Source organism: Chaetura pelagica, unplaced genomic scaffold (genome assembly GCF_000747805.2).
Source record: "Chaetura pelagica isolate M959 unplaced genomic scaffold, ChaPel_1.0 scaffold7, whole genome shotgun sequence".
Lineage (NCBI taxonomy): Eukaryota > Metazoa > Chordata > Aves > Apodiformes > Apodidae > Chaetura > Chaetura pelagica.
In genome coordinates, this window is record NW_009953920.1 from 2314233 (window position 1) to 2341878 (window position 27646).

The window sequence follows — 27646 nt, forward strand, 5'->3', positions numbered from 1 at the left end:
TAAAACTATAGCCTTAACCTAGAAATACTACTTCTACTACCATTCAGCATCACTATCTCAGTGTCTTTATTGCTTCTTAATCCTAGATAAATAGTTCTTCAATCATGCCACAGAAAGAAACTTTGTATTTTAAACCTGTCTTACTTCTCACATGCAGCATTAGCTTCCATCTACAAGTAGAGCTGAAGACAATTTGCTGTTGCTGCAAGTTCAATCTTGACTGGTTTTACTTCAGTCATGGAGAATCTGCTGGACAGTCTTCTTGCCCTTTTGAATAGTTTTCTGAATTGCTTTGCTTCATCGTTGCCCCAAAACAGTTGATCTTCGGGGTGGAAATTTCATTTCAGACAGTTTTATTTAGGAATGTAAAGTAGAACATACTCATTATTTATGCAGGAATGTCATAACCACCAGTCTGAATGTTAAGGCCTATCTGAGATTGACAGAAGATTTGCAGAGTTTGTGCTGCCTCGCAGTGGTGTTAATCATCACCCCTTCTTATGGCTGTGTTTGCTAGTACTGCTGGAAACCCTACAGAACCAAACGCAAGAAAAATACCTGGGCCCAGTTCAGAGCTGCTCCAAGCTGAAGGTGTGGCTGAGCATGTCAAGGGAAAAACAGTGTATTTATTTTGCCCCACCAGAATTATGGTCCTGCATTTTCTGGTGTAAGTCGGAGCAGTTCAAGAGTGTGCTGTGAAATGTGACTCAGCTGATGGTGGGGGATTGCTGGAAAACTGAAACAGTATAGCCCTGTCCCCAGCCTGTGCTCTTGCTGTGAAGGTTAAATGGATGTTAGCTTCTCTTGTCGTCACAGGCTTATTTTGCCTGAAAAACTAACAGAAGACCTTGAGGAGGTTTGGCTGCTTCCTAGATCACCCGTATCCCTGAAGTAGCATAAAGGGACTTGAATACAGCTCAGAAGAAGAGTTCTGTCTGTCAGTTCACCTGTCAGCCTGCTCCTCTCCCTGTCCAGGTCTCCATCCATCTGCCCACAAATCTGGTATCATATGCAGCTTCGGTGACTTGTGTGACTTACAGATTGTCTTGTGGGAAGAGAAAGTGCATCTGCCACCTGCATACAACAAAAGTATCAACACCTGTCACCCTCTCACAACCTTCCTGGATCACCAAAAGATGTATTCAGCTGATTAAAAATGCTGTTGCAAGGAGCAGTACTGCTGCAGGTTTCTCCAAAGCCACGTGACACACAATTCCTGGTATTTTAGCATGCCAATGCTAGTGTCAGCCCATGTTCCCAGTTTTATATACCCATAAAGCAATGAATAAAGCAAAACTCACAGACAGGTGTACTTCATGTCTGTACACATGCAGCTGGATGTCTGATACATCCAACAGAGATAACCTTTCTGAACTTGTAATCCGTCTGCAGGATCCTGACCTGATGTTTTCACTGTGACCTCCAAGATGTGGACAAGTTCTGTTGCTCCTGTATTTCTAAGTATTATTCTTAGGAGCTTAGGAACTCTAAGTTGCATTTAATTAGAGAGAAACTGCAATGTAGTCTCTAGAGCCAGTAGTGCAACAGGGCTGGAATATGAGAAGCCCTTGTTTGACTGTGTTATTGAGTGGTATTATTCTTACCAAGTGTCCATCAGCAGGCTTCAGACCAGTATGACCAGTTGGTGTCTTCTGTAGGCTGTCTATAGAGTGTGGGTCTACAACATTTTCTACAAGCTTCTAATTATCCATCAACTTTATTATTCTCAACTTGTCAGATGTATACTGCAGCAGCATGGGGTGAGGACTAGGGTTTGTCCTTTGCCAGACAACAGCAAGGAAAATGAAGTTCTTACTGATGTGAAGGTACATCATGTCACATTTGATCTGGCTGAGATAATTTCCTTGAGGATACTGCAGGTAGTGCATAGCTCCAGAAGGACCATTCCCCACCCACGGTGGTACACCTGCCACCAGTGACAGCCTCAGCAAGGCTCTGGCCTTTGGCCTGCCTTATGTGTCAGTCTGATTTCCTTCAATGTGCATCTGTTGTACTTGATGTGCTGTTTTTCACCGTCTTGTGTTTCAGACTTTTTTTACAAAGCTGTGACCTTGTTCTTGAAACAGCTACAACATCCTTGGGAAACTTCACCTGACAGGAGAGAGTCCTCTCCTTAGAATTGTGTAGTGATGTTCACATAGAGAGGGAGACAGTGTGTGTATCTGTGGTGTGACTGTAGGTACTTATAGTCAGCTTTTAAAGAAATAATGCATGTGCATATGGCTCTTGCTGTTTTGGAGTCTTACAGGAAATCCATCCAACAACACCCAGGGCCCATCTTTTAAGGTCTGTGGGATTAACGTGTCAGAGCAGCCAGCTACAGACTTAAGCAGCCTGCACTTTGGCTGGGACCAGACCAAGTATGGGAACAGAGTTTAGTCAGGGCTGGCATTCAGGGGATGAGAAGTAGTCGTGAAGGATAGATTTTCAGGCACAGCAGGAAGAGGTACACCTTCAGTACTACTCTTAGAGAGTAGGAGATAAAATATATAAAGTATGAAATCCAGCTGATCCTGAATTTGGACATAGAAAGCCATAGAAGAAGGAATGGACTCATCAGGAAGGAGAATATCATAGTAAGAGTATGGGAATAACAGGAAGTGTTTGCCCACAAAGGTAATCACCATACGTGGATTTGTGTGTGAATGTGAGTGAAGTTGGTACATAAACACATGTAGACAGTATGTGCATATTTTTACATAGATATTTCATCAGCTGATGGATCATGTAAAATATGAAGCTAGCAAGTCTTAATTTATATCACTACTCCATACATTCCAACCAATTTGTTCTATGGCTTTGCTAGCTAACTCACTGCTGAATTTCTTCTGTTCCAAACACTTTTTTAAAATCAACATTACCATTTTTCACAGGCCATCATAACTTTTCACAGGCCAAATAACTTTTGGTTTTCAACCATGGGACAAGTTAAGCATTAGCAGGGAACAATAATGCAGGAAGGCTTGATATTACGCTGCGACCTAAAACTGCTGCTACAGTTTAGCTGCTGCTAAATCTAGTAGGTGTTCATCAGAGCAACAGGTTTCTTAGACTCATCTGTTTAGAGAGATTTCTAAGGATATGTCCAACCAGGCTGTGATCAGTTTTCAGTGAAGCCTTTAAATGCTGGATGGTATCCTTTGAAGCTACCTTAACAAAAAGAGAGAAATGAAACATGCAGTTCTGAAATATAGTAAAAGAAAACATGGGATGTGCCATATTATCTCAGATGTAATACTTTTCTGCTAAAGGTTGGTTCTATGTGGCTACCTCAACCTGCAGTGAATCCAGCCGACTGGTGTTGCTGTCGCTAAAATGATCCAGCCCTTTAAAAAATGTAGCCACTATGTCACTTGTTTTTCATTGTCTATGGCAGTGGATTCCACAGGCTAGCTATGTGCCATCTGTGAAGTATTTATGTCTATGCAGTATATGCATACACATAGATGTAGATGAGCACATAGTATATATACACATCTGAATGTACACTTGGAATATTTACACAAAATATCTATTGTGTGCCTGTAGCCTCTCTCTGTAGTATCTCTTGTGTCTATAAACCCCAGCTGTCTATATATGTGTGTGTGTGTGTGTGTGTGTGTATCTCCCACATGTAGGTGTTCTGGAAGCCATCACGCTGACAGCATCACCCCTTCCTTTTTTTCCAACCCTAGATTGGGAAGCTCGGATAGACAGCCACGGGAGGGTGTTCTACGTTGACCACGTCAACCGAACCACCACGTGGCAGCGCCCTACAACTGCAGCAACACCCGACGGGATCCACAGATCTGGCTCCGTCCAGCAAACCACTGGACCCGCCGGTGAGCACTTGAACCTACACACTCCCTTTACTCCACGCTGCCCCAGAGGCTTCTTTCCTTCCCCAGTGCATCACATTTGCTCCCTAAGGATCTTTCTTTCTTTCTTTCGTTCTTTCTTTCTTTCTTCTTTCTTTCTTTCTTCTTTCTTTCTTTCTTCTTTCTTTCTTTCTTCTTTCTTTCTTTCTTCTTTCTTTCTTTCTTCTTTCTTTCTTTCTTCTTTCTTTCTTTCTTCTTTCTTTCTTTCTTCTTTCTTTCTTTCTTCTTTCTTTCTTTCTTCTTTCTTTCTTTCTTCTTTCTTTCTTTCTTCTTTCTTTCTTTCTTCTTTCTTTCTTTCTTCTTTCTTTCTTTCTTCTTTCTTTCTTTCTTCTTTCTTTCTTTCTTCTTTCTTTCTTTCTTCTTTCTTTCTTTCTTCTTTCTTTCTTTCTTCTTTCTTTCTTTCTTCTTTCTTTCTTTCTTCTTTCTTTCTTTCTTCTTTCTTTCTTTCTTCTTTCTTTCTTTCTTCTTTCTTTCTTTCTTCTTTCTTTCTTTCTTCTTTCTTTCTTTCTTCTTTCTTTCTTTCTTCTTTCTTTCTTTCTTCTTTCTTTCTTTCTTCTTTCTTTCTTTCTTCTTTCTTTCTTTCTTCTTTCTTTCTTTCTTCTTTCTTTCTTTCTTCTTTCTTTCTTTCTTCTTTCTTTCTTTCTTCTTTCTTTCTTTCTTCTTTCTTTCTTTCTTCTTTCTTTCTTTCTTCTTTCTTTCTTTCTTCTTTCTTTCTTTCTTCTTTCTTTCTTTCTTCTTTCTTTCTTTCTTCTTTCTTTCTTTCTTCTTTCTTTCTTTCTTTCCTTCCTTCCTTCCTCCCTCCCTCCCTCCCTCTTTCCTTCTCTCTGTCTTTCATGTCTCATAGAAGTCAAATATACACGTTCCTGTCCCTTCTGCTGATGTCTTTCATCCAGCTGAGTGCCTGCTGTGGGTGTCTGGTACCCAAAAACTCACCCACATGAGAAGCACTGTTGAGTGAAAGCTGTTGCAAAATGTTTCAAACAGCAAGAACAGGCTCTTGGAAAAGTTTATTAAAATTTCTCCCAGAACAGAAGGGAGTGTTCTTCCAAAAGATGGAGTAATTTTTGCTGTTTGACTCTGAGTGGTATTGATGGGTCAGCATCTAGTGCTACACTGCAGAGGTTTCTGGGCTGACTGTTGTTAAAATAGTGTTGCCATATCAGTGTCGCATTTCTACTCAAGCTCATTAGGCCTGTTGAAAGGTCTGTCTCCTTTTCCAGGTCAGAGCACCGCTCCATTAGGACAGTGCACGTTTCTAGACACAGACAGGTTTGCTTAGTGTTGCACTGGGCTCTATAAATCTGTCAGTTCATTCAGAGCTGGCTGAGATATCTCGTAACATGGTGCACATTTTCCCTTTGTTTGACTGGTCCACACATAGGTTTGTGTATCATTGCCTTCTCCTGCTGACTTTTCAGACTAAATTTAGGAGGCAAGAGAAAAAATAAATAGTTGGTCAAAAAATCCTCCCTTTTTACTTCAGAAAATGATTCTTTATTTTTTCTTACTCCCTTCTTACTGTAATGGTATGGTTTCTGGAAAAGCACAAGCAAACCTGAAATTATATTCTGATAATACCATGCGAAATGCCACAAAAGTTTTCTGGTCTATTTTTCTCTGCTAAGAGAAGGATCTGTAGCTGGGAGAAAGATGCAGAGTTTGAAAGTGCTGTTTTCAGAGTGCAGAATAGTTTGGGGGTTACTGTGTATAAAGAGAAATGGGCCCTGAATGGCAACTACTAGAAGATCAGCCCTCTTAGAGTGGGTGTTTTGCAACATAAGTTGACACTATCAACAATCTCTTGAAGAATTTCTCCTGTTTTCCAACAAAATTTATTACTTTGGTTGGCATTTCAGTACACCTGTTATGTCCTGCAGAGGTGAAAGAACCTGTTCAGTATTTGTTTTCATTATAGCCCTCCTCAGAAAATGTCAAGCCAGCACATTGATACTAAAAAAAAGACCCTAAAGAAAGTGAATGTTTGATCTTTCAAGGGATTGACAATGACTGCTCTTCCATTTAGTATTTGTCTTTTTAAAAGATTTGGGCCATGTCATATCTCAGACTATTTGGCTGCCACTTAAGCAAGTTATCTGCCACAGAAATCAGGAAAGCAGAAAACTCTTCTGTGGCCATAAATCACCTTTCTTTTTTCCTTTTTTTTTTTTTTTTTTTTGAGGTTGAACTCCTGTTAATTCAGCACAACCAGGAAAGGAATCAGTGCTTGTGAGAGTGCATAGGAATTTACCATTCCATTAGTTAACACTGGTTAATAATTAAACCAGCTATCTCAGCAGAAACTGAAGGGTAGGCCTTTGTGATTTCCTTGCTTCCAACTTCATTCTTCCCTGTTTTCATGTAGGCTGCCTGTCTTTCAAGGTTATGACTTGATTGTCACTGGTTTGGGCTGGGAATTGACAGTTAATAGCACTGATATTCTTTGAGTCTTTATTTTTATTATTCACATATCCAATTACAAAGCAAGAAGTGTAGAGGGTTTTTAGTAGTGGTATCTCTCCTTACCCAAGTGCCACTGGAGACTAAACACTTTGCAATTTAATAAACACAAATTGTCATGGCTTCTTGGGACAGAGGAAAAAAGCTGGTGATTCTCTATTCTCTGCCAAAGATCTCTCTTGATTTGAGAAACTGGATATGGAGGTCTCCTATTGTTCTCAATTCTGGGATCCTTTCCTAAGATTCTAGTAAAAGAGATTCATACTGAGCATTTGTCCAGTGGCAAGTCATTGTTGTATTTTCAATGTGGATATTAAAAATGTTAAAATTATTGTGGTCCTAAAGACAGTTTCAAATATTTCATGTCTCCAGATTTCAGGACTGTGACAAACACTTTTCATAAATGCTTACTCTCAGCACCTTGTAGCATTGGGCTTTGTTTTGAGCACTCATTTCAGAAATACTATTTTGTTGTGTTTCAGACTTCATTCTTTGAGGTGTTCTTCAGCAAACACAAAAAGAATCATTTTACGTGAGGCAACAGCAAACACAGACCTTGCTGAGAGAATTAGCAGCAGCCTGAACTTTTGCTCTACCCTCAGACAAAATTTGGACTCAAAATCATTTAGCAGCTTGAAAACACATGATGTCTTTTCTTTTTAAACTACTCATCTACTCACTTTTCAGCTTCCTGGTTTCTTTTGTGGAAGGGAATGGAAAGACCAAAATATTACAAGGCAGCTTGGTATTTCCAGCCCAGCCAAAACCACAAAGCTTTGGAAATTCAGCTTTAAAAAAAAAACCCCACAGCTTTGATTGAGCCTAGTCTTGCTTTCCTTCTGTGCTCCAAGCTTCCCATTAGCTCTACTAACCACTTGAGGATAGAGGGAATGCAATACTAGAATCCAGGTGTTGGCCAAACTCCAAAGAAACATCCATTCTTCTTATTTAAAAGACTCTTGCTCATTTTCTACAGCAATACCTGACTTGCTGACTTGTTAGCCAAGCAGGTAAACAGTGCTTGTTCAAGCTCTGCTGCAAAGATGCTTTGCAACATGTGTATATAGACTTGTCTTTGCGCTGATTTGAAAAGTAATAAGTAACGTAAGAAATTGCAGACATAATAGTTATGACAAATTGGTATTTCTAAATTCCTACTTATTTGAGAACTAACTTTGAAAGGAGACTGAAATTTCCAAAGGCATTCCCATAACTTTTTCACTTTAAATATTTTCTCCAGTTGCTTTGGCATTTTCTGGTATTTATATAAAATTGTTTTATAGTATTGAGACCTAAAAGAAAAGTGTAACCTTTTGTTGGCATACAGCTAATATTACTCTTCAAGGTTTGCCAATAGGGATTTTCTACCATCTAATTAACTTGAAGCTACAAGGGGTTTTTTGTATGTGTGCCTATATCCCTTGATTATATTAACTTCTTTTCCCCTCCCCCCCCTTCCTTTTCCACATGGGTGTTGTAAAACTCTTCAAGTACTGAAATGGAAAGTTTATTCAATTGCCTGCAGTCAAGTGAATAAAACATTAAAATTTGGGTCTAAAACAGAAGGTTTAAACTGCCATAACTTCATGCTGTTGCAAGACCTGCTATCAGAATTTCCTTGTAAAGATGGATGTTTACTTAAAACCAGAACCCCCAATTTTAAAATAATCTTTTAAAGATGCTGTTTATTGACCTGTAAAAATACACATTAAATGTACTGGAGAACACACATTGTACTGTGAAAGTTTAGCATAAATCTATTAAAACTTTAATTATTTTAATTCATTGTCTCCAGCCTTTCTGCCCAAGATCAGATATTGGAGTGAATTACTGGAGACGAGGTCTGTGGAGAGATGTAAAAGCCAAATCCTAACTGCTTGTCTTTAATGATCCTGTGTCACTTTGAGGAACTAATTCCTGACTAACTTCTAATTTGGAATAAAGTGTGCTTTAACAAATAAAGAGAGAGAAAGTGGGTAAATTTGTAAGTTATAAACTGAGCAAAGGAAAAAGAGTGTTAAGTCAGGAAAATGAGTGAGAAGCAAAGCTGCATCAGATTAAATGCAGGCAGGAAAGCCATCCTGTTTTATATCATACAGAAGGGCAATCCAGAAATAAGGATTAAAAATAATTGAAGTGAAGCAAAAGCTAATTTTGTTTCTTTACTTTTCTTTCTCTTTCTGCTTCTTTCTTATTCTTTCTTTGTATATAAAATATATTTCCTTATATTTTATATGAGAGTTATATTCATAGCTTGGCAGTAGAACCAAGGAAATCTTGATCTGTCATCTTATTCATCTGTCTGTGTGAGTGAACAAGTCAACTAGTATTTGTTTTGTGTAGTGTGTTTGTGTAGAATTCAATTCCCACAGCCAGGTATATACTTTGTTCCTGATCTGGTAAAGTAATTATGATTTGGCTCATCCCTAAGACCATGATCAGACCCACTGACATCAACTAATGTGGCAATTAGTTCCATGATTGGTATGGAAAGGATGTTACATTTTTTTCAAGGCTTTTGCAGGTTTTTATTCTGAATTTTCCTCTGTTATCCTTCTCACTTTTGTTTGGTTATTTTTGTATTTTTTCCTCTTCCTTGTTTTGCAACTAGTCACCACCCAAGCTAAATGCTCAGTCCAACTGAGTTCCAAAAATGGACATAACACTTGCATCCTCAGCTGTTCGCTCAGCTCATGTGTTGCATCCTAGGGTTAAGCATGTCTATCCAATACTGTAGTAAGAAAGACTGAAGGATACTCAGTGCATCACAAACATTGTTCCTTACTTCATTGGTTATGCCACCAGAAGACTAAAGGAGAGGGGGAACCATGATCCACTAGCAGTTTTAGATTCCCAATGTCCAGATGTTTTAAAGGGAAGCCTAGTAGCAACCTGTAGCCTAAATACCTGTCTAAATTTGACCTTTGAGTCTTCATTGCTTTGCACCCTGTGAAGCTATTTGTTGCTCAGTGCAAAATGCCTCACTTGCAGTGTAATGGTTGGCCCAAGTGTGAGTAGCTGCTTCAGTTGAAGGTGAAGAGCTGGGTGTGCTCTTACTGTGTCATATGCTGAAGCCAGAAGTGCTGGAAGCATTCAAAACCACTGCTGATTTTTAAGATAGAAAGCATCAGATAGCTCCTCTGTTAACTAAAGCATGTTGTCCCTTTTTCTGAATATATGCAGATACCAAAATATCCAGCGAACTATTGCAACAGAGCGGACTGAAGATGATGCTGTAGTAAACAACAGGGGGGAGAGAGTTCCCACTGGAGGAGGAAGTGATTCTGAGGCAGAGCCTTCCCAGCCAACCTCAGGTATGGGGAAAAAAAGCTACTGAGTGGCACGGTCAGTGCTACTCAGTGATGGCATTCAGTTCTGGGGAAATCTGCATTTCCATGGGAGACTGGAACTTTATTATACTGGGTTGAAAAAGTTCATTACAAGGAAGGAGGTTTAGGCTTGAAGCCACAGGTTTGTGACCTGAAGCTACAGGTACAAAGCAAGGCACAAAGGGCCTCAGTTCTTTTTCAATACCTGCGAAGACATTAAAAGCATATTTACTTTGGTACAGGCCTATTTGAAATTCAAATGGGAAAAGCATCTGGTTTTTAGTCAGCTTAGTAGTTGCAAAAAGGACGCTGTTGTATTTTTGCTGCAGTGTGATCTCATCTTGCATTCTCTCTGGGCATGGCTTCTACACTGCCACATTTGCCCATGTGGTCACACCTTTAGAGGCCCTGGCATCAAGTGTGAAATACTTGGGGTTTTAAAACTGCAGTTTTGTGATAGCTATGATCTGATCTAAGCATGGGCTGCCACTGAAGGAGACACAGTTGTCTTTTTGCTCCTCACTAACTCACGTGACAGCACCCATACCAGAGCAGAGAACTGAAAAATAACCTTGTTTCTTGTACTTGATATTTACAGCCAGATTTGTTCTTTCATCTGGTTTATTAGATGACCAGACAAGAATGAGTGTCACTACAAAGGAGCAAAGAAGAATGTGTACCCAGGCAGTAGGGGATTGGCAGGGAGCATTTTTACTCTTTTTGGTGTCTCTTTGGTGTGTTATGAGTCAAACTCCTATTTTCTTAAAGCATTTGTGAAACCATAGCCTAAGTGTATTTTTCATGTGAGGAACACCAGCAGACTAGTACCCACTATGAAACCTGTGGACATGCAAAGATTAACTATGTGCTTACACCACCAAAATGAATGGCCAGTTCTCTACCTTTGGATGATTCTCACTTCCACCTTAATCCATGCTCTATGTTGTCTACTGGAAGTAAAGATAACTTCTTGCTGTCCTTTTGCCACCCCTCTGGAATTAGCATTGGCAAGAACCAGCACAATATCTGCTTGAAAATCAATTTTGACCAAGAATGTTTAATGTTTGATATTCAAAGCTTCTTTGCAGTCCTTCTGTATTGAAACTTAGGGGAGCCTTTTACCTACACTGAATGCTATAGAGAGAACCCAGTCCTCTCTGTTAGCAGCTGAAATGGAAATGAGGGACACATTGTATTATTAATATTTAAATTATAAGTACTGCAGTCATTACTAATCGTGTAATACGTGTAATCATTTACTATCGTAGCCTACATAATAAAACAGTAATTTAGCAGAGCTTCCTACCAGTAAGTCTTTTAGATCAGTTTATTATGTAACACTCACTTTTTTTGTTTTAACCTTGAAGAGCGAATGAGTATAATGTCATCTTATTAGTAAAAGGTTTCTGCTACAGATAATTATTTTGCTTTTAGGAGAAAAAGTCAATATTGTGTAAAATGCCACGAATTAAAAGATCAATGGTGATGTAAACCACACTAGAGTAAGAGAAGGCTGCAGTATGATGCATTTGCTATTTGCCTTTTAATTTAAATGAAAGATGTCAAAAGAAATACAGTTTAGGCACATTCATCCAGATTCTAAGCCAGTACAAATCAAATCTAGTCTGCAGTTTTAAGTGGACAGAATAATATGATGTGTCTAGCAGGAAGAAAAAAAGTTGTAGTTGCTAAGAAAAAAGTAGGAATCTGAATTTGTTCTGTTGATGACATCTGCATCCAGTTTCCTTGGACTGAAAATAAAAGTTGGCCTGCATTTAAAGACACCAGAACTGCACACTCAAACCATAATCCCATGGTAAGAAGCATTTTTCTGGTGGCTGTGGAAGGTCAAGGAGTTCCCACTTCTACAGAGTTTACAGTCCCAAAGTGTTCAGTTTGGCTCCTGTGCTTCATGAATTGATACAGATTGAAAAGAATCTCTTTTTGTCTGTTCATTTTTTAATATTTTTTTTTCCTTTGCCATGCAAGTCCCCAAAACCATGGACTGGCCAAAAATAATGCAATTACAAGTAAAGGGCAGTGCTTTGCAGGACCAACATGGCCGTGAGTGGCTTAGCAAGGGGCTTCCTTACCCCAGTCTTGCTCCCAAATGGTCTCTGCTGGTGAACCCCTTTGGCTGGGTTGAGAAATCAGATCTCTCTAAAATCAACAGTGGAGGGAACCAGTCAGGACCTGAATGACAGTGTTGAACCAAATCATCAGCTGGTAAAAATAGTTGTGCTCACTTTGATATTTAGAGACAGCAGTAGATACAACACAGAGTTTTATAAAGTAGAGAAGAGCATCCAGAATCTGACCTTTAAGCACTGCAGCACTAGCCAGGTGAACATCTATCAGTTTGCCAGCAGGCTTGTCTTGGAAACACAAAGAAGTTACATGCATTGGGCAGGATGGTGACTTTTTTATAGCATCTTTTTTGCAGCCATTCAGTAAATGTTAAGTGATAGACTGTGCTTGCCACTATGATTTTGCTGTGTTTTTGTGGGTTTTTTCTGTCCAGAGATTAGGAGGGAAGGTTCCCTTTCTCCTGTGAATTCTCAAAAAATCACCTTGTTGCTGCAGTCTCCAGCTGTGAAGTTCATCACCAATCCTGAGTTCTTTACTGTGCTGCATGCAAACTATGTGAGTAATTATTTATTTGCTCTCTCATGCTACTGATTTCTGAATCCCAGTGTTGTGCCCCAGGCTGTTTGGGGAGAACACACATTGAGTTTGAATTGTGTGACTCAGGGCTCAGTTGTCCTTTCTGAGCACCAGACCAGGTTGAGGACAGTACAGGCAGGCTGCTCCAAGGAGACCCTTGCTGGGATTCTGCATCACACAAGGAATCCTCTGCTACAGAGAAGCTCATTAATTGACCCTTCCAAAATAAGCAGGAGCCCTTGGTTTTGGCTTGGCTTGATTCTGTTGTCTGTTGCTGCATGGAGTGATGTTGTTACTTTTCAAGCTATGTTCCTGAGAAGTACTACTCAGATGCCATCAAGTCTCAAGGAAACAGAGGGAAAAAAACCTATTAACTCCTGCAGTTTGCACTCCCAAGAAGTAAATGGCCATAATGCAGTGAAAGAAATACTGACTTGAGTCAATGTAGCTATTTTGGAAAGAACAAGAAGGAAAATTAATTTTCAAAAATTCAAATAGTTTTGTATTTTTCTATTAATGCAATAAATCTGCATGTTTTCTTGCAAATCTAATGTGGAGTGAAAAAAATATATATAATAGGTCAACCAGGAGGAAGCAGATAGGGAAATCTCATAAGCAGATGCATCCCTAGTTTTCAGTATCTTGAAGATGTTCTACTAGGCATCAGCACATGCCTTCTGAATATTTGGAAAACCATTCATTTCCGGGTAGAAATGACTTTTTTTTAAAAGGAAAAAAAATTAAAACACTTCTGGTCTACAGGTCTTTAGCAAACTACAGATATCAGGTTTTGGCTGTGGTGCTTTGTGGGTCAAAGTCAGCTGTCCATCTCCAAGCATCTGTCAGAGATTGAAATCCTGGAGAGAAAGGGATATCTTAGCTCATCTGACACTAACTGAACTAGGTTATGGAGTACATGTAATTTCTTGCATTGACAGGGTGTTATATGATTTATAGCTGGGAGCAATATCATTTTCATTTGGTGTAGTTATTTGCAAAATGAGCAACTGATTCCATAGTGGTGTAAGGAACAGCTCAAAAGAGACTGAATCCCAATTTTATTTTTCACTGAAATAAAAAAAACCAAGAGAGGTCTGGAGTTTGAGCTTATAAAGTTGTCTCAAATATGAGAGCCAGAATAATCTGTTTAAACCTCTGTCAAATAGTCATACAGATTCCACTTCTACAGAAATAATAGCCCACATAACTTTTGGCTTAACACAGCTGTAATATTATAACCACAAGCCCTTATTAAAACTTCAAGCTATTAATTATGCCAATGAAGTTGGGATTGGAAAATACTATCCAGCAGTTGGAATTAAAAGGGAAAGTCTCTCATTTTTCAGATATTTTATTTCCATGGAAGGATAAAACTATATTATATTTTTTGCTTCCCTAGTGCAGCTGAGAGATACTCAGACAGTCATTGACCACGTGTTAGATCAGAACACAACTTCTGTCATGGAGAAGGCTGGACTCTTAGCAATTTGTGACCATGAAGCTTTCCTGGGTCATGACCAGGTCATATCTTCAGGGCAGAGATCTTGTCTCTGATTTTGTAACATTTACCAACCTTACCATAATTATGGACCCTGTGGTGCAGGGAATTTTCTCTTCTCAGTGCTACCACCACAATAAATCCTTACATAATAAAGATAAGACTTGTAAATAGTTTATTGCATTATAGTGGTTTAAATGCATTAAAGGACACAGAAATGGATAAATCAAAGCTGTTGGGGCAGATTCTCTGGGCAGATTAAAGGCGCACACCCTGGTGCTCATTTCACTGGAGATACAAGTCCTTCAGTGATCCTCTATTACTCTAGTGAGTAATTAAGTCCTTTGGGCTGACCAGCAGAACCAATGTATTCATTTTTTTCTCCAGCAAAAAGCTCAGAAAGGTTGCAGGTTTTTGTAAAGGTTCATACCTGTCTTAAGGAGCTTTTTCCCTGAAGTCACAGATCACAAGAGCTACGTGTGGACAAGAAAAAGTGTTGTCACCCTAAGAGTATTTTGTGGTGCTTTATCACTGTGGCAACAAATACAGTTCCCTTTGGTCCCTATCCTGCAACCATATTGGCACTAACTCACTTAGATCTGCATCAGGGTGCATTCCTCTAAGAGGTGTATTTAATGCCCATTGTGAGGTACTACTAGCTGCCTGAGGGGTGGCATTCATCTGACTCATGAGAACCTCTCCATCTGACATGCTTTGTAGTCACTGCAGAAACAAATACTCCCTTCCAGGAAAAAATTCTTACCTCTCACAGTGTCTGTTTCTGTCCTCTGGTTAAAGTGACCATAAAGAAGGTAGCAACCTTAGATGTAGACATCTGCACTGCAGTCTCCTCTTAAGTTCATCCATCCTATCACAAGCATCTTGATTTGAATTATAGCATAAATACATGTTTATGGCTGTCTTTACATCTCTCTGGCATCATTCAGTCACACAAGCAGTGTTTCTCTTGGCCAGTGACAGCAATTAAATAGCCACATTCATCTTCAATGTGCTACGTTTTAGCTGACCATCCTTTAGAAAAGTGTTTATGTACAAGCTAACGGTGCTTAATGTGGGGGATGTTCCACCGTCCAGATATTTCTTACCCCTCGGTGTTCATATAAAGTAGTTAATCAAATCAGAACAATGAAATGGAAATGGTTCTTGACTCTTAACAGGATCTGTTTCAGCTCTTTGGCCTTATGTCTCATGAAATAGCCAAACGTGTTGGTTTGAGGTCAGAGTTGGTTTTCTTCACTTCTGTTTTCCATCTCATAGAGTGCCTATCGAGTCTTCACTAACAGCACCTGCCTGAAGCATATGATTCTGAAGATTCGTAGAGATGCTCGTAATTTTGAGCGCTATCAGCACAACAGAGACCTGGTAAATTTTATCAACATGTTTGCTGATACCCGACTGGAGCTTCCACGTGGCTGGGAGATAAAAACTGACCAGCAGGGCAAGGTAAGAGCGCTGACAAAACCAATCACTTGTTTAACACAGCACATCAGGCTACTTTGTCATTAAAGGTTCCTTCCTTCTTGAGTCAAAATTGGTGAAGGTTTGGTTTAGATGACACAAGTAGCAAGCAGAGTTATTTTAGAAGTGGAAAAACCTTCAATAACAAATGTTTCAAAGCACAATGGTGACCCTGGAACTTTCTGTGTAATGTTACACCACAGCCAAGGCAGCACTGGGTTAACAAAAAAGTTTGAGCCAGTGTTTGGATCTGTCATGACTGCAAAATTTGACTTAGGGTCTCTGCCTCCAGTGAAGCTTTGCTGAGTGACTTCTGGAACAACCAAATAGGCTAAAGCAGTGTTCCTTGGTAGTTTTATTACCTTCTGTATTGTTTGCTTCCCAGGCATTACACTTGATTTTGACCTACATAGCTTCAGGTATTTTCTAAGAGATATTCTAGCTTCAGCTAAGAAAGTCATTTGCAGATGACTTCCAAGGACTGTACCCGGACAGGGTACTTCTGACACACAACTGCCAGCAGTTTTCACTTTACAATCCCACAATACTATCACAACGTTGGCATTCTCACCAAAACAACATTGTACCTGTGTGTTTCAGTCTTTCTTCGTTGACCACAACAGCCGTGCTACCACTTTCATAGACCCCAGGATCCCACTGCAGAACGGTCGTCTCCCGAATCACCTGACGCACCGGCAGCATCTCCAGCGGCTCCGAAGCTACAGCGCTGGAGAGGTAATGGTGCTGGTATCAGTACAGTTACTTTTAACAGCAGAATCAAAACCACTACTTACCTTTCAAATGGACTTTAAAAGATTGTCTTGTGGATTTTTATCTTCCAAAGGAAATAAGGGATTTTTTATATTAATTTTTTTTCCGAAAGGTTTATCTTGGAGCTTTCTGGTAATGAAGGTTTATGTTTTGACCATTTTCAGAACAAAATAATAAACAAGTAAAACTGAATAGTCAAAATTGAATGATGGCAAAATAGATTTTAAATGAAGAATCCGTATTTGACATCCTGGTCTTGTTTTAGTAAAGGGAAGTAAATGCCTGTTTTATAGCCTGATACTTCAGCAGCCTCATGTCTTACTTCATTCCCTGCTGTGACACTGTGCTCTGAAGAGATACACGCCCTAGCAGATTTACCAATGTATTTTGGGGTTTGCTTCCCTAGCTTTCAGTTGCATTAAACATCTTTCCTGTTTCATGGGTATGATTTTTATCACTGAGGGGCATGAGCAGAATTGATAGAAGCATAAATCCTGGGTTTGTGTCATGGATTTATGGAGGAAAAAGTTCTAGCAATCACATTCTTCATATAGCAAATCCATACGGTTGAAGATTTGTGAAGATTGAAGCTGAAGAGGAGTAGAGATGAATTATGGCCAAAGGATCTTCCTCTTCCAGAAAAAGTCTAGAGAAATGCTTCTGAAAATAAGATTAAAATTTATTGCAGAAGGTCCAGTCTGAACACTTCCCACTGCCAAATAGGGTTCTGATCACAAGTGGTGTTCCCCAAGGTTCAGTGTTGGGGCCAGTTCTTTTTAGTACCTTGATCAATGATGGAATAGGCTGCCCAGAATGGTGGTTGAATTGTGAACCCTGGAAGTGTTTAAAAGACAGGTAGATGTGCTGTTTAGGAATATGGTTTAGCACTGGACTTGGTAGAGTTAGGTTAATGGTTGGACTCAGTGATCTTAAATGCCTTTTCCAACCAGAACAGTTCTGTGATTCTTATACTAGGGCATGAGGTTAGTACTTTAGGAACAAAAGCAGACTGGGAATGAGTAGCTGGCCCATCTTGGTTGAATACAGCAATATGTTTTCTGTAAACAGAAGTATACCAATGGATCTGTTTCAGTCATCTTCCCACCAACTTAGCAGCTTCCCTCTGCCAACAGCCTGCAGCTTAGTGTTACTATTGTGACTGAATTATTGACATGAATGTGAAAGTCACCTGCACGATGATTCATGTTTGGGCCCATGTTTGCCTGGGTCTCTCTTACAAATTCATCCTGTCAAGGACAGACACCCCGCTGAGCTACTCCGATGGCATAGCCCCCAAAATACACTTGGTTTTGCAAGTGCTGTCAAGGCTGGCAAAGAACAAGTACAGGGAAGGGATTGCAAAGCATTGAATACTTTTGAGTAACAATTCTCTGTGGAAATTGTAAGCTGTTCATCAAGGCCACTGATTTGGCATGATCAGCCAGTGAAAGGCTTCTGTCTAGGGAGCCATCACTGCTGGCACCTTCATCTCACAGCTTCTGCTCTAGAAGTATCTGCTGCTCTGCTGGAAAGATTCCCACTGATTTCCCAGGGCTTTGGATCTGTGCCTAAAAGCCCACCATTCACAAGTAAAAGATTCATCCCTTTGTAATTCAACCCATTTATTAAAAGCTGCATGTTCCATGCCATTTCTTCCAAGTATATTTGGATGTGCTTTTGTCGTATAAATCATGTCTTTAGGGACACACTTGGGGCTTTGTCCTGGTGACGTGTCAGCAGTCTACAGTCCAGCTGGTTTCTTTGAGTAGGTCGTGTGGCCTCTGGAATCTGTCACCAGGACAGTATGAAGGACCAAGAAAACAACCACTGGTTTTGAACATAATGTGCAGATGTCAAATGAACCTGAAGAAGAACAGAACAGTGCAGCTTCAGTCATCATGGTTTGCAGGTGCCAGGGAGAGTATAGAAAAGAGCCAGGGTAATGAGAGGGAAAACTCTACCCGGTCTTGGCAAACACAGCTGATATCCTGCCCAAGTGCCAAAATGAGTTGCCAGAGTGTCATGTGGACTTCCCAGGGACGTTGTGACACTGAGTGATCAGTTGAGGAAAAAGCAGACAAAAATCATAGCCCAAAGTGGGAAAAAAAGAAAAACCCTGGCTTTACACACTCAGCAATGGCCATTAGCTGAGTCACTGTCATGAAATTATTATGGTTCTAAGAAACTGTGATTTCAGTACTCAACAGTGGACAAAAAATGAAATGTAATGTCTGAAATTCTTAGAAAATCAGTAGGAAGATCTGTTTAATCTAGGACAGGACAGGCCTTTTGGTAGTAAAAGGCAAACCAATTCAATGATAATAAGGCAGGGTTGAAATTCAGTGAGAATAGTTAAACAGAGGAACTAATAATTACGTGAGTATTGAGTCTTCATTTCTTCGTACTTTCAGGCCAAAACACAGTGCAAAAGCCAGTTTTGTCTTGGTCACCAACAAGTTTCTGAGCTCCTTGGCCAGAGGCACTCAAGTGAATAGGTTGTGGTGTTGAAGTAAAGACAGTGATCTGCAGTCCTGTCCATGACATCCACGAATCTTTTGTTCTTCGCTCATCAAAATGTTGCCTTGACTCCCACCTAACAATCTGTGGTGTTGAACAGGCTACCTTGAAACACTAATTAAGGTTTGATTTTAGTATTTCAAATATACTTTTAAAGTTCCCTCATGAGACTGAAACATAAAAATATTCTTTCTCAAAGATGTTAGTTTTCTTTGCTTAATGAAATTTGAGTCCATTCTCAGTAGAGACTAGAAGTACCAATTATCAGAGAATTGCAGAATCATAGAGTGGTTTGGATTGGAAGGGCCCTTAAAGATCATCTAGTTCCATCCCCCCTGCATGGACAGGGACACCTCCCTTTAGACCAGGTTGGTCAAAGCCCCATCCAACCTGGCCTTGAACGTTTCCAGGGATGGGGCATCCATGACCTCTGGGCAACCTGTTTCAGTGTCTCACCACCCTCACAGTGAAGAGCTTCCTCCTAATATCTAACCTAAATCTCCCCTCTTCCATTTTGAAATCATTACCCCTTATCCTATCACTACATGCCCTTGCAAAAAGCCCCTTCCCAGCTTTCCTGTAGCCCCTTCAGATACTGGAAGGCTGCTATGAGGTCTCCCTGGAGCCTTCTCTTCTCCAGGCTGAACAGCCCCAACTCTCTCAGACTTAAAGATTGGAAATAAAAACTGGAACATGTTACGGGAACAGGGAACAGGGAAAGGGCAATGACACATGGGATGGGGAACAAACATAAACAAAAGCTGATCTCAGTGACCACAGATATAAGTGTCCAAGGGTTCCTTGTGGCAGAGCTGACTCAGGAAAGGAGTCAACAGCTCTTCTCAGCACCTGATGGATTTGGATCCTGCAAAGCATGTGGGGAGCTGATGAGCTCAAGCCTCTCTCCATGACCTCTAGGCACAGCGAAGGGGGCAGCTTTGATCCTCCTGGCTTTTATAGAGTATGGCAGGAAATGGGAGGGAATATGGACCCTGCTCTGTTCTGAACCCCTGAATTCCTCAGGGTCCGAAAGAACCTCTCTCTAGGTCCTCGTATTGGTCCCATAGAATTAACCTGTCCCCCCTCAAGCCATAGCAAATATTTATCTTTTTCTTCATGTTGAAATACTCCTATAAATTAAGGACTTCTGTAAAAACATTTTATGTCCATTTAAGTAGATGCTTGATATTAAATGGTAATATATATTAATTGGAAAAAATGCTACAGATTATTTAGTAAGTACTTCTTTAAGGGTGTCAGGCTTTTGCAGGAAAAAGATGGTTGATGCTGCTCTTGCTTATCTGGTTTTTGAAAGAAAAGTTTAGATAGCAACACTAGCCATCAGTATCTACAAGAACATAAGTCACCAAGTGCTGAATTTCCCTGTGATGCTGCTATGAACAGAACAGGTTGGAAGCACTTTCCATTCCATCTAAGAGACTTTCTGTCTGTAATGGAAATTAACACCTATGATTACAGAGTATAGATTTTAAAGACAAAAAAAAGAAAGAGGCAGGCATCTGTAATGAAGAGGCAAGATTTTCTGGTTGGCAAGAAACGTGGAGGAAGTACTAGGATACAGCAGTGTATAAATCTCCTTACTGACCCAAACCACAACAAACAAGCAGCCTGACTCAAACAGGCCAGAGCCTCTCAAATTCAGCAGTGATATAAAACCCAGGAAAAGTCTATTATATCATTGAAAGTCTCCTGTGATAGTTTGGACTTCCCACTCTGGTTGCAATATGTCAGGATCAATTGCAAAGCTGTTAAACCCTGCCATAAATCTGTCAGGTTACCCTGCACTAAATGAACCAGGTCACTGAATCATTAGAGGGCCCACTTTATTTTTTTTAATTAGAGAATAGTGTGATAATCTAAATTAAATTATTCAATTAGGAAGTCAAAGCAGACAAGGCGATTGTGATTAAACACTGAATTGGGCCAATCAATTTTACTTTATTAGCTAAAAGATTGGAAAGAGGAGTGTTAGCAAAAAGGAAGTTAATTGAACGGCCGGGACTTTTCATGTTGTTTTGCCAGGGAAAAATTGTTTAGAGGTGTAAACGTGTAAAGACCATGATCCAAACACAGCATTAGTGATGCCTAATAGTGGTCACAAGGAGAAGTACAGCACAACAGAGTGTGCAGTTTATTATAAGGTGTGTACAGAACTGGATACTTACCATCTAGATTACTTCAGCTTCATTACTTCAGAATTGGAAAGAAGGGACAATGAAAGCAAAGATCTCACTTCACGGGCTCGAGTCATGTTTCCTTTCAGATTCATGCTTCAGGAGACATGTGTCCAGGCACACAACTCAGTAGCACTGGAAAGCTAGCCCAAAGGAAAACAAAACAAGACAAAACCAGGTGACATGAGCAGGGGAAGGATACAGTTGCAGGCTGGGCAGGAGTACCATAAGTGGCTTGCAAATATAAACTGGTGCTAATATTTGTGGGGGATGGAGGTGTAGCTCCTCTGTTACACCTCTGTTTCCTCCTTCCTACCACCTATCCAGTAAATCTATGTGTAGCAACACGGGTGTGGAATTTGCCAAACGTGAATCAGAAACCATCCTTACAAACAAGGGAAGCAATGGAAGAAAGAACATGTCTTGCACCTGAGCTGCCTCATTCTTCCATAGCATAGAGTCAATGCCATGAAGGCCACATAGTGCCAGTCAGGGTGGATGCCTGGGTTGCAGGACAAAAGCTGCCTAAGCCAGACTTGCAGTGTCAGAAGGCCTGTGGGGCTGTGAGAAGGAGACAAAAGCAGAAGATTTAGCACAGCACAGAGACATGGTGAATTGTGTATGACCTGCTTGAATGTTCTTCCTGCTTTCAAAGGTGAGAAAGGTTGGACCAGTCCATTAAATACTGCAGGCTTGACTGTTCTCCCTAACACTAGGATAACTTTTGTCGCCAGGAGATGCATACCAGTATAACATGGGTGCAAGTGAAATATGACTGAGTGATGGAGCAAAACATTTACTGTGTACTTTCACAGCAGTTTTGTGTTTTCAATTACAGTATGCTTAATTAGAATAATAAAGTTTTTTAATTTTTTAGCCTGTGTATAGACTCTTGTCAAGTGCATTGAAGTCTATCTTACTGTATATAAACATTTTATGCTTTATGTGCTCCAAAGGCAACTTGCCAGTCACATTTAGCTTCTCAGCTTTCATTTATATCCAGTTGGAAGACCTGACATTTGGCTGCATCACTGAAAATGGGTTGGCATCATTTGCTTGGATGCAAAGTTAAGCCTTTAAACTATTGTAGTAGGAGCAATTTCTTCCTGAAGTCTTTGCCAAGCACTACAATTTATGCAGAGAGAAAGGGGCAGCTGTTAGCACAGTAGAATGGCAAGAGGAATTCCTAATGCATCTTGTCCTGCAACAAGATGTCCTCACTCTGATTTTGTAGCAGTGCTGCTCTGTTGGTTTCACCATGGCCATATTCTAGAGGAACACATAAGAGAGAGGTGGGTTCCCCTCAGCTTGCACAGGTACCTGAAGAGTTACCCAGCAAGTAATGACTGACTAAAGAGAGATTACCAGGCCTCACTGTATAGCTTTTAATATTCTCATACTTTCCAACCTTCTTATGTATCTGCCTTCCTGACATGATTCCTTTCTGTGGATCTGTGTTTAGGACAGTGGCATTCTTTAAGGGGCTCAGTTAAGTAGCAGTTATAAATTTCCTTTTTACTCCTCTTTTTATCAGTTCTTCAGAGAATGCTCTTTATTCAGTGTATACAAGTCAGCTTCTATTTCTGGTTATGCAAGTTAGGCTGGCAAGCCCCTTTTGTGATAGTGTAACCCTTTTCTGTCCTGTGATGTACATAGATTCACCTTCCTCATGTTATTTTCAAAATTATATTTCCCTTCAACAATGCTGAGTGAACATGTTGCAGTGTTGTGGAGTTTTTTCTTTATTCAAATTAACATTTCTGTAAAAACCTTGAAGTAAATGCTGTTATGCTAGAACAAGAGACTGTATAGTATTACAGATATTTTCTTTTCATTGAACAAGGGAACTCTATCACTGCAATGACTTTCTAAGCTTGCATGTACTTTGGGACTCTGGTGCCTTCACTGCATCATCAAAGAGGTGTGACAGCTGCAGCTAACAGTGTCCCTCCATTTTGAAGCACAGGATTACCTGGAGTTTTTTCACCTGGCTGAAGCATAAAGCTATAATTTTCATGCAGGTTTTCTGTCCTCCAATCAGTCAGCAGCATGTAGCATTCTGCAGGTCACAGCAATAAAGATAAGAAACCTTTATACTGACAGATGTGCTAACCAGTGGTCAGTTCTAATCAATCTTTTCCTCTCTGCTGTTCTAGGCCTCTGAAGTCTCTCGAAACAGAGGAGTTACTCTGTTGGCCAGGCCAGGCAATAGCCTGGTAACAGCAATTCGAAACCAGCACCATCAGGAGGCATTACCTCTGGGTAAGCCAAGTTTCTCTTCTCAAAGCAGTGCTCACAAAGATGCTTTTAGAGCCTCGATGCGGCCATGACCCCTCAATGGTAAATAAAGGTTCTGTATTACTGTGGTTTTTTCCTTTTCCAGCTTACAATGACAAGATCGTTGCGTTTCTACGCCAACCCAACATTTTTGAGATGCTGCAGGAGCGTCAGCCCAGCTTGGCTAGAAACCATGCACTCAGGTATTTCCAGACTGCTGAAAACAAGTTCCAGGAAGGACTGTTTATAGTGGGGAAAAACACATTCCAGTAACTGTAGTGCAAAAGGTGAACTTCGGCCCCATATGGAACTGTCACCATTCAAGAGTAGGTGTGGACCACCAGAATCTGTGTAGTTACCATACTTATTTTCCACAGACACCCAAGAAGAACCAAAATAACTGTGGCCAAATAGTGACACATCTAGTTTTCATTCTGAGTGTTACTGAATGGCAGAAACTGTTGTCACCAACAATTATCACTTTGCTTTTCAGATGAGAGAGGTAAAATTGGTTTTGGATGGAAGTCAGCAGCAAACCCCAGCAGCTTCAGCATAATCAGGATCTCATGTCATGCTTGGATTTACACCCGTGCCATGGACATAGTCACCCAGATTTTATAAAGAAATAGGAACATTATGAAGTAGATTGTACTCCTATCTCTCATCTTTCACACTTATGACTTAATGGTAGCCCTTTCAAAGTACTTACATTTTATCTTTCATTTTCTTAAGCCTGTTCCTTTTCTATTAGCTTAAATTAAAAATAAAAATAAAATAAAATAATAAAAATTTAAAAAAAAAACTACACCAAAAAAAGCCCCACACAGAACCAAAAGCCAGTACCATTTAAATTTATTCTAATTCCAAAGGTTACATTAATTGTTTTGGCCAGGAACCCAGGCTGGCATCAGTCAGTCTCAGCAATGCCAGCGTGCACCAGCTATGACTTTGACCAAGAATTTGGTTTGTACTGTGCAGTAAAATGTCCAGCTGCAGGACTGGTAAAGGAGAGAAGGACCTTCAAGTTCCTGCAGAGCAGTTTCTGCTGATAGCTTTACTGATGTGTTGTTTACCTGTGAGGGCCAGACAAAGAGTTCTTTGGTTGTAACGATTAAACTTTCTTCCTGAAGGAATGAATACATTCAAATAAGATGAGGGAGACAGAATGAAAAATGCTCCCAGTATTCAAGATGGACATTTCTGTAACTGAGAAATTTTTATCTTCACCATCAGATTATTCCAGACTTTTTTTTTTTCCCTCAGCTGTAATTTGAATTCTCATTTCTCAGAGAACAGATGATGCTTTTATCTCCTTTTGAGCAGGGAACAAAATTGACTAGTGATAGGGACTAGACAGCTTAGCCAGTGTGTAATGAGATTTGTAACAGGATATTGAGCCCTTCACCTCCAGGTCATTGCTTTGATTATACTTTAGGTCAGGAGTGATTTGAAGCTACCAACTAGTGCATATACAGCAGGTCTTAGTCAAACTCCTGGGAGAAAAATGTCTGCCTTTTCCAGGGCTTAATTCTGCAATACATTGCAGCCCCACTCAGCAAGGTACTAAAGCACATCCTTGATTTGAGGTAGAATCCTTGGATTTGATACTAGAATAAATATTCTTGAACACTGCAATGCTTTAGAAACACCCTGCAGACTGGGATGTAGATCTCTCTCTTCTGTGGTCTGCCAATAGGACACCATCCTATGTGTCCCCCTCTTTTTTGAACAAAAAAAAAGTATGATTTACACAAGTACTGTGTAACCTCTGCGTGGTCAATTAATATCAAGTATATGTTATAGTGTTCATTGCCAGATAGGGCTGACAGAAGTAAAGGAAGTGCTATTACATGAAATTCAGTTCTTGAAAGGTAGTATATTAGTTGTAGCCTTAAAAAGTCTGCCATTGACCTTAGCTATAGTGATATGTAAGAGCTTGGAGGACTAAGAATCATTCAGTTTCCTAAAATGTGGTGTTAAATCTCTTGCTTTTGGACCAGGAATCTGGGTGATGTAAATATTCTTTTTTACAAGTTTGTTAGTGAGATTAGAAAAAGAATCAGGCAGTTGAGATGTTTTCCATTTTTGTAATACAAGAAAGAGCAGCTGGCAAAATGCCAAGGAATAAGCAACTCGATGCATAACTCATGCCTTCATAATGGCATGTTGTTGGTTGGGGTTTTTTTTTCCTTTCTTCTCTTCTCAATAATATTTCATTTATGTTTCAGGGAGAAGATCCATTACATTCGGACAGAGGGTACACATGGGCTTGAGAAGTTGTCCTGTGATGCAGATTTAGTAATTTTGTTGAGGTAATCAGTTTTAGGAAAAGCATAATGTCATTACTTATGGTACCATGCAAGCTGGCTGGCTGTTTCTCAGCATAATTGAAAATATTTTGTTAAATCTTCCAGTCATTTGTAATTAGGATTCACTGCTAGTGATAGTCACCCAAAAATAATTCAGCTAGAATGTATCTGTCAGCTCTTACTTCCTGGAAGGCAGCCTCCATCAGTGCACTTAACTCCATCCCCAGCCAGCTCAATCAATATAGCTTTTACCATCAAATAGCAGATAAAAAAGAATCAGGTCAAAATATTTTCTTTTTAAAGGAAAAGCTCTTGGTTTCCTTCTTTTTTCTTTTTTTTGTTTTTTTAAAGAGGAAAAAACTTGTCTTCCTCAGTACAAGTGAATAGTTTGTAAAAAGCATCCAGCTCATTAAATTGCTAGTTTTACTGCAGCAGTGTTGCACACACACACACACACACAGGGCCATGTCACACTAATGAGACCTCAATGGGCACCTTCGTTTGGCTAATGCAGATAAGGCTTAGTTTTTATTGGGACCAGGGAGCTTGGTCTTTAGGTCCAAGCAACGTTCTTTTTTAGCTCAGAGAAGGACTTATTTTGTTGTCTTGCTCTTACATGGAAAACATTGCATTACCCAGGTGCATTAGGCTATATAGCACTGCCTAATGTAAAATGTTTATCACTTACTGCCATCAGATTAATCCAGATGGTCAAGGAGCTAAGCTCTAAGAAAACGTATGACCCAAGGAAAACAACCTGGGAGACAGATGTGTGTATCTTTGCTTCTTGCTTCTAACTTGTTGAAGTTGTCCCTGTTTACTGCACAGCCTTAGATCTTAACTTTCTATCAGTAGAGTGAGCCACTATGTTAGCATAAAACGTCTAATAAAATGAATCTTGTTGCTCTTTGTTACTGCTGACCATGCCTGATTTGGGAAATGTTATGAAATCATGAGGTCAGAGGTGTACCCAAACTTATGACCACAGAAGAGTTGCACCATTCTGCATGTTTTCATTCCTTCATGTGATGAATGTGAACCAATCCTCTCCCTATCACTTTTTCCACGCAGCCTTTTTGAAGAGGATATTATGTCCTACATACCACTGCAGGCTGCCTTCCATCCTGGTTACAGTTTCTCTCCTCGCTGCTCACCCTGTTCATCACCCCAAAATTCTCCAGGTAAGGGGATGGGGAAAATAGTACAAAATCTTGCCTTTGTGGTATTTCTCCTAATAAATACAAAGGGACAGGTTTGGGACCAGCATGAGATACAGCCTGGTAATTTCAGTGCCCACTCCAAATCTGACTCCAGCTGGTTTTGTTGGCTAAATTGCCATTGCTGTTATCTGTTGAAATGTTAACACTAAAGGAGGCACAGAGATCAAAAATGATCCATATGGAAGAAGGTATTTTCTTGCTTTCTATAATGTTGGAAAGGATTAGAGTAAGGGAATGGTGCACCCCATGGTGCACATAGAAGCACATTCATGTTATGTGACAGAAGCAAAGAGCAGCTGCCCAATCTAAGGTGTCCTGCAATACCTCCAGTACTCCTGTAAAGTTCAGTCTCCTTTGCTTGGTCTTCCAAAGACTTCTCATCAAGACTCATCTATTTTAAGACCTGAGGGGATCGTCTTGATCATCTAGGGTGACCTAGCCCATTGACTTAGGTTAGACAGGAAACATACTTTCCAGAAAGACATGCTGAGAAGGTTATTTCCAGCTGAGCTATGTCTCTGTAGTTCTTGTTTATTCTATGGAAATTTGAGGATTTAATGTCTCCCTTTTGCCAAGATATACAGCCCCCACCACAGTCTCACTGCATGGCTGTGTCCAGTGGCCATTTTGAGAGAACTGACAGAAGTGTGATCTGAAGAAATCCATTTTTTGGCTGAGCTTTTTGAACATTGGTTTAAGTTATCTGGTTTCAAACTAAATTAATGGCCAAGAGACCATCAAGTCTCAGAGATGACTGTGGATGGTTTCTTGATGTGACAAAGTTAAATGCTGAACTCTTGTCTGTAGGAGGACAGTGTTTTGCTAGAATGTCCTATTTCCTTAATGAGTTTTAACATCATTTTAATATAATACCCCTTCTCTACATCAGGACAGATCATAAACAAGTCTCCTGCAAGATAAAAATCTAAGTATTTGGTGAGAATGTAATTTGGGAGAATATTAAAAGAACTACACTGGTCTTTACCTGTTCTTGTGACAACACTAGAAGGGCAAACACTCATTTCTGGCAGCATACTGTCTGCTTGCTCATT

The 27646-nt window shown here is 40.0% G+C and overlaps 1 protein-coding gene across 1 annotated transcript in view; it reads left to right on the forward strand.

Annotated features, from left to right (window-relative positions):
* The window catches only part of HECW1 (HECT, C2 and WW domain containing E3 ubiquitin protein ligase 1), a 179916-nt gene that overhangs the window by 113361 nt on the left and 38909 nt on the right, over nt 1-27646 (forward strand). The window contains exons 10-19 of the mRNA XM_010001546.1: nt 3696-3857; nt 9515-9649; nt 12186-12307; nt 15105-15290; nt 15906-16040; nt 22945-23050; nt 23172-23268; nt 25294-25377; nt 26446-26555; nt 26746-26782. Of these exons, the coding sequence (XP_009999848.1) occupies nt 3696-3857; nt 9515-9649; nt 12186-12307; nt 15105-15290; nt 15906-16040; nt 22945-23050; nt 23172-23268; nt 25294-25377; nt 26446-26555; nt 26746-26782 (1174 nt within the window). The remainder of the gene's footprint in view (nt 1-3695; nt 3858-9514; nt 9650-12185; nt 12308-15104; nt 15291-15905; nt 16041-22944; nt 23051-23171; nt 23269-25293; nt 25378-26445; nt 26556-26745; nt 26783-27646) is intronic.